General features: G+C 45.4%; 1 protein-coding gene across 13 annotated transcripts in view; it reads left to right on the forward strand.

The window, feature by feature from the left end:
* The window catches only part of CACNA1A (calcium voltage-gated channel subunit alpha1 A), a 285,808-nt gene that overhangs the window by 112,353 nt on the left and 158,422 nt on the right, over positions 1 to 15,033 (forward strand). For 12 of the 13 annotated variants that reach the window (XM_033133775.1, XM_033133773.1, XM_033133764.1 and 9 more), the window contains 2 exons: positions 2,840 to 2,945; positions 4,993 to 5,132. In XM_033133775.1, coding sequence (XP_032989666.1) covers positions 2,840 to 2,945; positions 4,993 to 5,132 — 246 coding nt within the window. The remainder of the gene's footprint in view (positions 1 to 2,839; positions 2,946 to 4,992; positions 5,133 to 15,033) is intronic. The other variant, XM_033133776.1, reaches the window with a different exon arrangement.

Below are 15,033 nucleotides of genomic sequence, written 5' to 3' on the forward strand. Positions count from 1 at the left end.
ATGACTGTCAGCTCGGAGGCAGGAAGCCAATCAGAGATGATCATCGGCAGGGCTGGCTTTTGTTGGCTCCCCAAATTGCCCTGAGTCTTAGATTTGCTTTTCAGAGTGTGCATGGAGCACAACTCAGCTGCTTTCTGCTGGAGGCAAAGGCTGGAGATGGTGACAAAGAAGGCCTGGTTTTCCTGGCTTATGTAGACTTTCACTCCCAGGTTTTCTGTTGCAAACTCTGTTTGCCCACCTAGAAAGTGGGTACACGCTCCAACTCCTCCTCCAGCCTGTAAGATCCCTTGGCTTTGTGGAGCTTCCAAAATGCCAAACCTAACCCCAGGACCAAAGAGGAGACTGAAGCCAATTAGATTTACACGGGAGAACGCTGGGAGAGGGCAGTGGTTGGACATGGTCAAGTTCACCACGACACTGGATTTGATCCTTCTGCACAACAGTGGATTTCAGTGTTCCCAGGAGACACTTGGCAATGTCTGGAGATCACTTTTGGTTGTTATAAGTTTTGGTTTTCATAATTGGAGAGGAGGGGGTGCTACTGGCATCTGGTGGGTGGAGCCCAGGGCTGCTGTCAGCATCCTGCAGTGCAGAGAGTGATCTGGCCCGAGACGTCATGAGCACTGAGGTGGGGAAACCCTGCTCCAAAGTAAGCGTTACTCTATGGCTTTCTTCCTCTATCATCCTTTTCTCCACCCCTTAACCTCCTTCCCAGAGTTTGCTAACTCCATTTATTGAGGCTATTGGACCAGGAGTGCTTCTGCAAGTCTGGCAGGGGACAGGGGACATCCTTATAAACCACTTGATTTGTGGATCAGGTCCTAATGTGAACTGATCCGGACAGACCCTCCCCAAGTGCAGACCCTTCAGTGGGACGCTCTGGTGACCTTGTCAACCCAGAGGAGAGTTCCCAAGATGCAGGGAGGAGTGAGTGCCAGGAGGGGGATGGAATGCTGCATCTGGAAGGAGCCTCATGGACTGCTCCTTCCCTCCCTCAGATCTTCAAAGGTCGGCTTCTCAGAGGCCTGCCCTGGCCACCATATTATTTTTTTATTGAGGTGAAATTCACATAACAGTATTAGCCATTTTAAAGTGACTAATTCAGTTGCACTTAGTACCTCCACAATGCTGTGCAGCTATCACTTCTATCTAGTTATAAAACATTAAGCAGTCGCTTGCCACCCCCCTCCTTTTGCCCCTGGCAACCACCAGTCTGCTTTTTGTCTCTATGGATTTGCCTGTCATATCAGTGGAATTCATATACTATGTGGTCTTTTGTGTCTGGCTTCTTTCACTCAGCATGTTTTTGAAGTTCACTTACACTGTGGCATGTATTCGTGCTTCAGTTTTTGTGGCTGAATAATATTCCTTGTTATGGCTACACCACATTTTGTTTAACCGTCATTCCTTGATGGTTATTTCGGTTGGTTCTCCCATTTGGCTGCTGTGAACATGCGTGTTCACGGATTTGTTTGAATATATTTCCCATTTCATTCGTGTGTGGTGTGAAATTGCTGGATCATGTGGTAATGCGATGATTCACTTTTTCAGGGACCACCACGCTATTTTCCACAGCGGCTACACCATTGTACATTCCCACCAGCAAAGCACAATGGTGCCACTTTCTCACGTCCTTAATATTGAACCGTTTTCTGTGTTTTGATTCTAGTCATCCTAGTGGGTGTGAGGTGATACCTCATTGTGGTTTCAATTTGCATTTCTCTAGCAGCGAATGACGTTGAGCGTCTTTTCATGTGCTTGTTGGCTGTTTGAATATCTTCTTTGGAGAAATATCTGTTTAAGCCCTTTGCCCATTTTTTAAAAATTGGTTAGTTGTCTTTTTGTTGTGGAGTTGCAAATATTCTTTATATGTTCTGGATACTAGACCCTTATCAGACATGTGAATTGCAAATATTTTCTCCCATTCTGTTAGTTGTCTTTTGACTTTCTTGATAATGCCCTTTGATGCACAAAGGTTACATTTTGACGAAGTCCAATTTATCGACTTTTTTTCTTTTGTTGCTTGTGCTTTTTGGTGTCAGATCTGATCACCATATTTTAGATTGCAACCCCCGACCTGTCCTGTGTTTTCTCTCCACAGCATTCACCGTCTTCTAACGTACTGCGTAATGTAGTTATCTCAGTTATTCACTTCTTCTCCCCAAGGGCAGAGGTTTTTGTCTGTTTCATTCTCGGATGTGTCCCCAGGGCCCAGAATAGGACCTGGCACACAGTAAGTGCTGAATTCATATTTGTCCAATGAATGCTGGAGGTGAGATAGAGGAAGAATATCCACATTTTCATTAAAAAATCATCTGCTGGCTTTTTAGGGCAGTGAAATTACTCCATATGAGACTATGATGGTGGATACATGTCACTATACATTTGCTCAAACCCGTGGACTGCACCAAGAGTGAACCCTTGGGGGGAGGAGGGTGGGAGATGAGGGTAAACGGGATCCAATATGTGGTGATGGAAGGAGAACTGACTCTGGGTGGTGAGCACACAATGTGAGATATAAATGATATATGACAGAATTGCACACCTGAAACCTATGCAACTTTGCTAACCATTGTCACCCCAATAAACTTTAATTAAAAAAAAAAGTCTAGGAAAAAAAGAGAGTGAACCTTTACTTAAACTGTGGACTTTGAGTAGTGATGTGTCAACGTAGGATTGATCACAAACGCACCGCTCTGGCGGGGGGGCATGGGGGTTGATAGTGGGAGAGGGTGTGCGTGGGGGGGGGCAGGGAGCATGTGGGGAATCCCTGTACCTTCCGCTCAATTTTGCTGTGAGCCTAAACGAGCTGGAAAGATTTTCCTTAATTCTGCAATACTCCCTTTGAATATATGATTTTAGCCACCATCATAGCAAACTGCATTGTCCTCGCTCTGGAGCAGCACCTCCCTGATGACGACAAAACCCCCATGTCTGAACGACTGGTGAGTGACGTCTCTCTGAGGGGTTAGTCCTTCGCTGTAGTGGCACACTGATGTGGCACAGGGGGCTCTCGGTCTCGGAGCCAGAGCTGGATGGTGGGCCCCCTGCCCATGAAGCCTGAATGTGATGGACACAAATAATCTGGGCGAGAGGTGCTCTCACTGCCCATCCCCCACCATCACCGCTCCCCGCCCCCACCTGATGTCAACCGAGATGGGGAGGGGTGAGAGTGGTCACCTTGTTCATGAAAACGCCACATTCAAACCGAAAGTCTTCTGAACTCGTTGGACCAGACACCAAAATGCAGAGAACGAATCCCCCTATCAACTCATCATCCAGATTCAAGAATTATCAAGACTTTTGCCTCATTCATATTTTCTGTCCTTTTTTATTTCCCTCATTTGTCTTTCTTGGCCAAAGTATTTTAAGGCAAATCCCAGGCAACATGACAGTGCGTGGCCGTGGACCTAAGTCTGCACTGCTAAAAATATAGGCGTTTGCTTCCCTCACCACAGTGACGTGTTCACACCTAACACAGTTAACAGTGGTTCCTTGGGATCGTCTAAGACCCAGTCAGTAACCACGTTTCCGTGATGGTCTCAGAAGTGGCATTTCACAGTGGTTTGTTTGAAGCAAGGTCCAAACATGGTCTAGATTTTATGTCGTTTAAGATGTCTAGTCCAGAGCAATATATTCTCTCCTACCATTGACTAACTGCAGAAGCCAGGCCAGTTGCCCTGAGGCGTGTCCCACATTCTGATTTTTGTCTGGTGGCTTGCTTATGATGCCATTTAGCTTGTTTCTCCATCCCTGTGTTTCCTATACATGGATGGCAGCTCTGGAGGACGTTTGAAGTCCTCATTCAAAGTTGCTCATTTGGTGAAACTCTGAAGAGCTGAAATTAGTATTAAGAACCTTCTTGATCTGCCCAGCTTACTGGGTCCCCTTCTGCCATTCTGACAGTGCAGTGGAGTAGACTTCTCTCCTCTCTGTCACTTTTTTTAGAACCAGATGTAATAGCTCCAAGGTAGAGAGGGGGCGTATAAGAATCTACTCGTTCCTAGTCCATGCACTCGGGATGGCCTCAAGACTTTCAGTCATGCATTATAATATAGTTATGCGTGATAGTGTGTTATTCTAAAAAATAGAACTAGCCTAGCAGAACTGTGATGTCAAGACTTTTTGTTTTCTTTTTGCTTGAGATGAAGCTAAGTGAAAAGAGTCAATTGAAAGATTAGTAAGCAAAGAGTAGTACCATGGTAAGCTATCATGATATTAAAAAAAAAAAAAATGAAGGCAGAATGCTAACGATTGAAGCCTGAGAAACATTGTCATAACAGCTGGGAAAACGTCCACATAGGGACTCTGATGTAGCGGAGCTTATAGTTTAATTTCAAATACTGTAGACTATCACCTGAAATCCAGAACTGGCGGGAGATCCAGCAAGAGGCTGGGGCGGAGGCCCTGGCAGTTTGCCAGCCAGTGCAGGAGTGTTTATTCCAGTAGCTTAGCAACCTGAATATCTGTGCTGGTGCATGCCAGCTGAGAACCATCACGAGTGTCAGATTTAGGGGGAGAGGTCGGTGCATAGCACCTGAGTGATGTGTGTGACAAGTAAACAGGCTAACCCAGTGCTTGCTGGTAGAGTTTTCTGCAATTACGGAAATATTCTCCATCGGTGCTGTCCAATACGGAAGCCACTGGAAAGGTGGCTCATGTGACTGCAGAACTGAGTCTTTCACTTTATTTCATTCAAATTCATTGGCATTTATTTAAATTTAAACAGCCACATGTGACCAGTGGCTGTTGTATGTGGCGCCGGTCCAAATAATCCTACTTGGCCAAATAGTATGTGAAGTTGGCCAAAAGGGAAGAAAGAGGGTGTCTTCTTCATGCATCTGTTTCTCTTGCAAAAGCCTTCAGTTAAGAGAACTCCAGGAAAGATTCGTAGGGAGGCAGTGAGTCCTGGAAGGTCCGGAGAGGCAAGGGGAGGTGGGCTGGTTCCCTGATTGTGCCAAAGACGTTGACCTTACTCTGTCTCCCTTCTAGGATGACACAGAACCGTACTTCATTGGAATTTTTTGTTTCGAGGCTGGCATCAAAATCATCGCCCTTGGGTTTGCCTTCCACAAAGGCTCTTACTTGAGAAATGGTTGGAACGTGATGGACTTCGTGGTGGTGCTAACAGGGTATGTGGAGTGTGCTGTGTCTCTTAGAACTATCTTGAATTCCAAGGACTTTGGAAGCGTAACAGTTGGTGTGGCTCAGGCTGGGCTTGGGAAGCCTGAGCCCCCATGTTCTCTGCCTTCTTCCCCTCTACCTCCAAATCTCGGCTGCATATTACAGCAAATGCTTTTTGTTACAATTAGAATAAGAGCTTATTAGAGTAGACTGCTTCCAAAGTGCTTTATGTGCATCCTCGCGTTTAATCCTCACAACAACCCAATGAATTAGGAAATATTAATATTCCCATGTGACCACTGAGGAATTGGAAACTCAGAGAGGAATTTGCCTGAGATCAACCAGCTAGTAAGCGATGGAGCTGGGATTTGAAACTAAGATTATGTGATTCCAGAAGTCACGTTTTTAACTATTGTGTCTGCATGGCCCTTTTGCTTTGCCTGGGGGCGTCTTGCCCTTATTTTAAGTTGGTAAGTGTTTGTTGAGGACTTCTGGGTACAAGGGAATGTGGTAGGACTGTGGAGAAAATCATTCTAGATAAGGTGCAGTCACTGTCTTTGAAGAGTATTCAAATCTATATACAATGAACCATAGTTGAAAGGTGGATGTGTATACACTTTCCATCAAAGACCCCGTATAAGGTAACACTAGCTGCTATAACAAAGTATCAAAAGCTAGTTCACAACTTAAACACAACAGAAGTATATCTATCACTCATTGAAAGTCCAAAACAGCTGTTCCTCCTTGGCGGGCTTCTCTCCTCCAGTGATGGAGGGCCCCCGGCCCTTGCTACATGATGGTTCCTCATTATTGAACCAGAGCTTCCAAGAACTCTGTGTTTGTCTGCATCAAACCATGGAAAAGAAACAAGCATGGGAGGTGATACTTAGGAGGTTGTATGAGCCTGGCTGGAACCTGGCATGTATTCCAGTGACAGGCCTTTGGCTACAAGTCAGTCACATGCCCCCACATTACTGCAAGGGAAGCTGGGAAGTGTGGCACTGTGCATGGAGGGAAAAGGGAAATGGGTTTGGTGCATGGCCAGCCTCTCTTACGGACTCCAAAGCCCGTTATCAGATCCCAGTACAGATATTACCATTTTGTGTTGACTTCTGCCTCCCCTGCCCATACACTCTTCTCCCATGAGCTAAGTCTGGGTCTTCTCTTCCAAGACCCGCTTCGTGGGAAGCCTTCCTCATGGTTCTCCTCTTTGGGTCATAATCCTCTCTGGGTTCGTATTTCTCTTCTAGGCTCTGCTGCTGCTCCAGGTCCTGTCTCTCTTGGCAGATGTTACGGGTCTTACTACCCTTATTATGTCGGCTGGGATCTCATAGTTCAGGTTTTAAGCACATGGGTTGTTCACAGCAATGATGGTTCTCACAGTAGGAGCTGTGTCACATGGGGCTGTTTCAGTAGAGGCAGCCGGATGTGAGCCGTCTGTTGTGAGGGCTCTGGCTTCGCTCTAGCAGGCTTGGGTGTTCCCTGAAGGACCTCTGTTGCTGTGCCCACTATCCTCTCCCTTGGGACCTTTGCTGGTTCCAGAGACATATCATCACGTTGGGCACTTTTCTCTTAGCTCGCTAGGAAACTCGTCTGTCAAATAGCATGGGGACTGACTTGTTGTTGTTGTTAAAAATGCATAATAGAAAAAGTCAGACATTCCAAAAGAAGTAGAGGATAATATAACAAATACCTGTGTATGAATATTTAGTGTGCACCTTCTATACACCAGGCATTGGGACACAGCAGTGAAGAAAACAGAAAAGTCTCTCCTCTTGTGGAACTCATATTCTAGCGGTGAAGAAACAAAAAATGAATGAATGAATGAAATAGCTAGTGTGCTAGATGGTGTTGAGGGCTCCAGAGAAATAATCAGGGAAGGGGTGGGATGTATTATGGGCAGGAGGGCTGGAAGCCTGTCTTCATTGGGAAGATGATATTTGAATGAAAACCTGAAGGAGGTGAGGAGAGCTGAAGGAGGAGAGTACCAGGCAGAGGGAACAGCAAGTGCAAAGGCCCTGAGGCTGGACTGTGTTTGATGAACAGTGGAGGCCAGGGTGGCTGGAGCAGAGGGAGGGAGGGATAGAGTAGGAAGTGAGGGCAGGGAGGTGATGGAGCAGCCTGCCATCAAAGTGAACCTTTCTCATACAGTGTAAGTCCCTCTGTTCCCTGTTCTGGCCCCATTCCTTTCTCTTTCCCATCCAGACGCACTTTCCTGAATTTTGTTTGTCATGTCCATTTATGCACTTATAGTTTTATTATATAGATAGATAAGAAATATATATAAACACACGGTATTATTTTGCGTGCTTTAAGTTTCTCTATAAATGTTTTCTTCTATAACCTGCCCCTTGCTCTCAACATGAGATTCATTTGATTGACATGACTAGGTCTCGTTCACCCATTTTCATTGCTGCATAGTATTCTATGGTGTGAATATTCGTTCTACCAGGTATTTATCCATTGGGGTTGGTTTCCAGCTTTGGGCTATTTTGAACCAAACTGTCCCCTTATTCTTGCGAGTAGATTTCTCTAGGGCATATCCCCAGGAGTGGAATTGCTGAGTCGTGTACCATACACATCCTCAGTTTCACGAGATATTGCCAAATTGCTCTGCAAAGTGGGTGTGCCAGTTTATGCTCCCTGGGGGCTAGGTTTTGCCGGCAGGAGCTGGCTTGACCTTGCTGGCAGGAAGGAGCCCTAAAAACCCCTGGTTTTTTATAACTTGGTTCTTGAAACACCTAGGGAAGCTTGTCTACCCTTGAGTAGTAAGTCTCAGTAAGTGACCAGTTTGGTGGGTCACTTTGCCACTTGGATGTTTGTATCTGGTCCTTGATTACAACAAAGTGGTCTTTTTTTTTTCCTCTAGTTTCCTGACGTCTGATAAGACTCTAGAGGAGAAATTCTTCATCTGGGGCAGCTAGAGCCTAAAGATGGAAGCCCATAGTTGTATCTATGAATCCTCTCAAAGTGCATGCAAAAACTGTGCGTGTGTGTGTGTGTGTGTGTGTGTGTGTGTGTGTGTGTGTGGGCGTGTGTGTCTGGTCTGCAGTTTTCATTAGATTCTCAGGGGGTCCTGGTCCTAAAACAACAAGGAGTCACTATTGTTGGTTTCTATTCCTTTCTTATCCCCTTCTCCTTTCCTTTCTTTATCCTGCATTCTTTTCCCTTATTTTTCTTGCTCTTACTTCTCCAGTAATCACCCGTTCTTCCTTATTGTCTGGTGGTTCTGTCTCCTTCAAAATCAGGCACACAGCTCAAGTTTCATTACTTCAAATTCCAAGGGCTGTTTAGTCTCCTGTTGGGCTATAAGCTAGAAACAGGGAGAGGAGCCTGAAAGCTCTGCAAACCTAGCTTCTGCTCAATGTCAATGAGAGGGAAATGCAGTAAACTCTTAATGCCATGTTCTGGGGGGAGGGGACTTGCGTGTATTAATTTGACATTGAGACAAAGATGGCTTAATGAGCACTTTCTGATTAATTCATTGTCTTCTCACATTTCTAAGCAAACCACAGCATTAAAACACCATTTATTTTTCATGGGTTACCAAGGTTTTTGCCTTCTTCTTGTGTGAAGTTTGGCGGAAGAGATCTTATCCATGGATTTTTTGTTTATTCTGTATAGTTCAAGGCCTCAGAGAAATTCTAACTTTGTAATTTTATCAAACTCCTTTAAAGCGTACTTCCGTCGTATTTGAAGGACTGATCCTCAAACTGAAAATGTGGAAGAGAAAGATTGCAGAAGCTTGGCTATTTTTCTGAGATAATAGAGCTTTTACTGTAATGCTCAAATATATATAAACACCTAAGAGGTCAAATAATACAATTGTGCAAGTTAAGAAAAGAGACTGTGAACATGGCTAGGGTAGGAGCAAAGAGAGTTGTTTTTGTATTCACGACTTCGCCCCATACCTGCTCAGTAAAATAAATGATTGCTAAGCTGGAAACGGTAACACTTCTGATAACCAGTGTTCTGGGAAATTCACCAAGCTGTTTAAGGACTTGGGGACTGTTGCATTGGTAGCGATAGTCAAACATTTCAGGAGTCTGACAGATACCCTGACATCTGCTAAGTCAGGAGACGGATGAGCTCTGGGTCCTTGCCAACTCTGACATTTTGTGACTCTAAAAATGAAGTTTCCTTTTTGGAAAGTCCTATGAACTGCCCCAGGCTTTGGGCAGTTTCGTTGAGGATCAGAAGCGAGGAAAAGACCCACGTATTTGGAGACGAGCAGGGAAGGACCCTGACTTTGGTTTCATAGCATCGTTGAATTTTAGGGCTCAATAAATTCTGGCAGGTCCAACTCCTTTATTTCACTCATGAGGGAGTTAAAACACAGAGAAGCTGAGTAATTTGCCCAAAGTCACACTCAGATGTTGGCAAATTAGGAATCCTCCAAAATCGGAGAGTATGTTTATGTCAAGGAGCCTAGAACCCCAGTTTGGGGGGCAGTGGGAGTGGTGTACATGATGAATGCCCCCCCTGGGGTGATGCCATCAGAGCTTGTCTTCTCTTCTGTCCCCCATGTACCCAGCCTGTGGCCCCTTTCTGGAGAAATAGGAAGGGGGGCTCAGAGTAATCCCAATACCCCCTTTTATATAGTTGAACTGAGGTCCACAGAAGTCCAAATAACTTGACCAGAGTTACATACCTCTCAGGCTATCTTCCCGTTTTGATTAATTGATCAAACACATGTAGTCACTGCTCAGCTTCTCTGCCTTCCTTCACCTGCCGTGGAGCTGTTCTGAGTTGCCTGCAAATATAAACAGCATTCTAAACACAACAAAAGATAACCAGCGTTCTAACTCACGAGACCAACTAACAGCTCCTATAAGTACCATCGGCATTTTATTTTAATGTTTCTCTGCATTAATTTCCCCCCCAGTGAATCAGTCACCCTTGACACCAAAAGGATTCCTTACTGTGGCACAAAGGCTTTTTGTCTTTCGCAGAGTTTTATCATTGAGAGAGCACAGATCTTTTGATTGTTCAGAGCGTTTGGTTGTCAGGATATTTGCTGAACTATGTTCCATCATGCACTGCCTCACTTCCTAGCAGCAGGAGCTAGTTTCTCCATCTCATAACAACAGTGATGGTGATGATAATGTTGGCTGCCATGGTTGTTATTCTCATCATTTCTCGAGCACTTACTAAGTGCCAGCATTATATTAACAATTTTGTGTGCACTGTCAGTTTCACAAGCCTTTTTTAGAGAGGAATCTGAGGCTCAGAGGTCAAACTACTTGCAGGGTGCCCCATGGCTAGTAAAGGGTGGATCAGGACCTCAGCTGCCTTACTAGGAAACTTCCCTAAAACTAGGGTAACCCTGAGTTAAGTTCAGACAAAGGGCTGTATTCAGCCTCGTATCCCTTTGAACATTATGCCTGTTAATACCAGTGGCAACATTGTCAAACTGGAACTTACAAGGCTACCATACATGCATACGAGGTCGGACAATTAAGTTTGCAAACTCATCCTAGAAAAAGTGCTACGTATCTCATTGCTGACTATCACTACGGTCACCTTCGAAGTACTCCCCTTGGGAAGCTATGCACTGATGCCATCACCTAGTCCACCCTTCAAAGCAGTTTCGGAACTGTTTTTCTGGAATGGCCATCAGAGCTGTCGTCGTATTACCCTTGATGTCCTGAATGTCATCAAAATGTCTTCCTCTCAATATTTCCTTTATCTTCGGGTAAAGAAAGAAGTCATTGGGGACCAGATCAGATGAGTGGGGAGGCTGCTCCAATCCAGTTATTTGTTTACTGGCTAAAAACTCCCTCACAGACAGTGCCGTGTGAGCGGGTGCATTGTCGTGATGCAAGAGCCATGAATTGTTGGTGAAAAGTTCAGGTCGTCTAACTTTTTCATGCAGCCTTTTCAGCACTTCCAAATAGTAAACTTGGTTAACTGTTTGTCTAGTTAGTACAAATTCATAATGAATAATCCCTCTGATAAAAAACAAAAAAAGGTTAGCAACATCGTTGCAACAAGTGTGCAAATTTAATTGTCAGACCTCATATATACTCAGCTAATTCTTACAGCCCTCTGGGTTAAGTACTATTTTCATCCCCATTTTATAGATGAAGAAAGGAAGGCTCAAAAGTGGTTAAATAACTTACTCAAGGTCACCCACCTCACAAATATTGGATTCAGGGCTTGAACTCAGGCAGATCTAGATCCAGAATTCATTTTCTTGAGTCCTACACTATTTCCCTAAAGTCAAGTTTTCCAGGGAAGTCAGGGGGATCCTTCCATTTCTCCACCGTTTTGGGCTCCACTGTGGCAGAGAAAATGGGCAAAAGAGATTTCCAGAAATGGGAGATCTACAGAGCCCAATGATTGAGACCTGGACTTTAGAGTCAGAGGGGTCTCTGCCAGTGATGGACTTGAGAATGTGAGTTAATCTCTCTGAACCTTGTTTTTCTCATGTGGAAAAGGGGAGTAATGGTAGTGTCTACCTATTCAGGCTGTGGTAGAGATTAGAGAAAGCAGTATAGATGGCAGATACTGTGAACTGAGCCCCTGGACCTTTCTGAGTGCTTCGTAAATGGGAGTTGGTGAACTGTGTGTTGGGCACTTTCCACGCAAGCTAACCTCTTTCCACCTCCAACACTCATCTTTGTGCCTCGCTGTTGGAGGGCCTTCCCCAGCATGGCAGGAGCTTGTTCAGACCACATGACAGATGCTTAACACCCCCAGGAGCAGTCTTTAACCAATGAGCAAAGGAGTCAGTGTAGAAATACCTTGGCTTCCCCATTGCTCGGTAGAAAACTCCGAAGTGTGTTCTGCGGCTTCTCAAAGGGTTCTCTGCAGGATTGAATCCCAGTTGCTCACAGTGAAACCCATTCATTCGTGAACGCTTTACCAACTTGTAATTCGTCCCTTGTAATTCCATGGATCACCTCCCAAAAATTCTTGTCTTGGCTCTGTTCTCAGAGGCTCCCAAACTGAACGTAAGGGGCAGTAGTTGGAGGCCTAGTGGGTTATAAATTTCAGCACCCTGGACAGCACTCGGCACGCTCTGGTATGACGGCATCCTCCTTTCTCCCTCCGCCCTGACTGAGATGAAGACGGGCAGTGCGAGGGCCAGATGGCCAGGTGATGTTTTTTTTCTGTACTGAGCTTCTTGGCCATTTTCCCTGTGTGGCTGGAGAAGACCTTGCCATCCGTCTCTCCACAGGTTTAGGGACTGATTGAGGTCTTGTCCTCTTGAATTGCTATGACAAACTCCAGCCTGCCTCTAGAGAGGCATCTGGCCACTGCCTCTATAGTTTGCAGGGCTAATGACTTCTCTCTGCCTGGTGGCTGCCTGGCGGGCAGAGGAAATCTCAGCAGAACGGGAAGCAAGTGGGTGCCTGGGGCCAACGCAGAGCCTGCCAAGTGAGAGACACTATGCTTTGCTTCGTGAAGGGAGGAGCTGCAGGACTTGGAGATGCTGTGTCGTGTCAGAGCTCTCGGGGAGGACCTGGACCTGACCCAGAGATGAAAGGCCCTTACTTTCCATGGGGTCATGCAGTAGAGTGCTAAAGCTGAGACTGGGGCTGGGGTTGTCCTAGGAAAATGCAAGCCCTTCTTTTCTTGACTTCCCTGGCTATAACAGTCCCTTTGGTGATCTCATGCAACCTCAAAGGTTTAAGTACCTTCTATGCTGATGTCTCCAGCCTGGAGCTCTCTCAAAGTGCCCACTTAAGGAAGAATTCACAGGCATCTCACATTCAGGATGTCCAAAACTGAGCTCCTGAGAATCTTCCTATCATTTCCTCTTCCTGTATCATTGAATGGCAGCTCCATCCTTCCAGGGGCTCTGGCCAAAAATCTCGACACTTCCTCCCTCTCACACACACCCCATGGCCAGTCCACCTGCAAATTCTATAGGTTCTTTCTTTAACATATATACAGGGTCTCACCATGTCTCCCATCTTCGCTGCCACACCCCAAGCTGAGCCATCATCATCTCTTAGCTGGGTTGTTGAAGCAGCCTCTTTCCAGGTCTCTCTGCTCTGCCCCCTTCCCTCAGCCTGTTATCAACACAAGGAGCCAGAAGAGGGTCCTTTTAACACGTCAATTAGATCACATTACTTTTTTATTCTCATTACCCTATTGGTTCCCATCTGTCTCCATACAGAAGCCAAAGTCCTCTCTGTGGCCCACGAGGACCCTGCACGATCTGCCTCCATCGCTTCCCACCCTCATTACCCTCTACCCTCCTCCTCCTCTCATTCTGCTCCAGCTGCACTGGGCTTCTCACTACACCTTGAATACTTCAGGCAAGTTTCCACCTCAGGGCCTTCGCACTTGCTGCCTGGTATGCTCTTCTCCCCAAAATTGCTCAATCCATTCCCTCATCGTCAAGACTTTACTCCAATGTCCTCTGGCCCTTGTCTACAATTTCAACACTCTCCCAACACTTCCTGATCTCTTTCTTCTATTTAGATTTTTTTTTTCCATGCACTTACCACACTTTCTGACAAACTGGATATTTTTCTTATTTTTTTGCCTGTCTCTTCCACTAGGTCAGCTCCATAAGGGCAGGAATTTGGTCTCTTCTGCTCATGGTTGTATTCCCCAGTGTTTAGAATAGTGCCTGGCACACAGTAGGTGCTCAATAAATGTTTTTGACATTATACTGAGGGCAGTTTTCTGCTTCTTGTGGGAGGGAAGCCCCTGCCGGAGGGCCCGTGCCTGTCAGCTGGTCTTGATGAGATGGTGCAGTTGAGAGTGTCTACGGCTGGAGTGTGCCTGCCCATGAGTGTGGTTCCACCCCAGGGGTTATGGTGTATCTTAGTGTTGTAGCTCTGAATGGACTAAAACTCCTTTGGAGTCAGCTTTGTTAGCTACTCGGTATTAATAAGGTGGCACAAATATGTACAGGTTTGTGTGGAAGCAGGAGCGTCTGAGCAGGGCTGTGTTCTCGGGCCTGCTGTGTATGGTTGTGCCAGTTGCACACTGAACCAGGCAGCTGGAGTATATTTTCTAAGTGTGTAATTCACCTGTTTGTAACCTTCTTTTGGAGACATCATAGGCTAAAGAGTATCAAATACTTTACTCCCTTCAGCCCTAAGAATCTTTGAGTTTAGGAGTCAAATGGTTTTTTTTGTTTTGTTGGCATGGGGGGAGTTGTTTGTTTTCTGGGTTTTTTGTCTTGTTTTGTTTTTTTGTTTTGTACGGAAGAGGCACAGGCATGGGTTGTTTTGTTTTTACTGTTCACAGGCACATTTGAAGGCCACCTAGAGAATTTCAGGACACAAAACTCTGGCATCAGGGACAGAGGTCGGAAGGAAACCTAAGATTCTTAAGTCCTGTTCTGGGCGCTAAAATATGGCTGGTTGTTTCCCTCGCTTCCTGTTGGTATTCCAGGGATGTTAAATAGAAGAATTATACGATTGAGTGGACAGGAGGGGTCAGACAGGGAGGTCTTTGTGAACTAGACCGAGGAATTTAGACAGATAGGATGTTTCCAAAGCCGGAACTGTGAAGCGTGTAGCAGAATTGCATCCTGTGCAAATTTGACTTACGTAAAATCATTGATGTGTCATGGGCACACATGCAAAAAGAAAAAGAAAGAATGTAAAAATTAAATCGTGAGGTCATTTCTACCTGCCATTCCATTTTGTGAGCTTTTTCCAAGGAACATGCATGATATGTGTTCTTCGTAGAACCGCGTTCAGTCAGATCAGTTAGGAATGCTTTTCTCTGCAAGTAACAGAAGAGAAAGCTAGAAGGGGCTTTTAGCATTAAGTAGAGTTTTGTGTCTCCTGACCTAGAAATCCACACATCAGAGGACCAGGATTAGTTGAGTGGCTCAGCGACGTCCTTCCATCTTCCACTCCACTTTCTTTAGTGTGTTGAATTTTGACTTCATGCTTTGTCAACTTGAGGCTGCAAAATAGCTGCCACATCTCCTCC

The sequence above is a fragment of the Rhinolophus ferrumequinum genome, chromosome 18 (genome assembly GCF_004115265.2).
Source record: "Rhinolophus ferrumequinum isolate MPI-CBG mRhiFer1 chromosome 18, mRhiFer1_v1.p, whole genome shotgun sequence".
Classification (NCBI taxonomy): Eukaryota; Metazoa; Chordata; class Mammalia; order Chiroptera; family Rhinolophidae; genus Rhinolophus; species Rhinolophus ferrumequinum.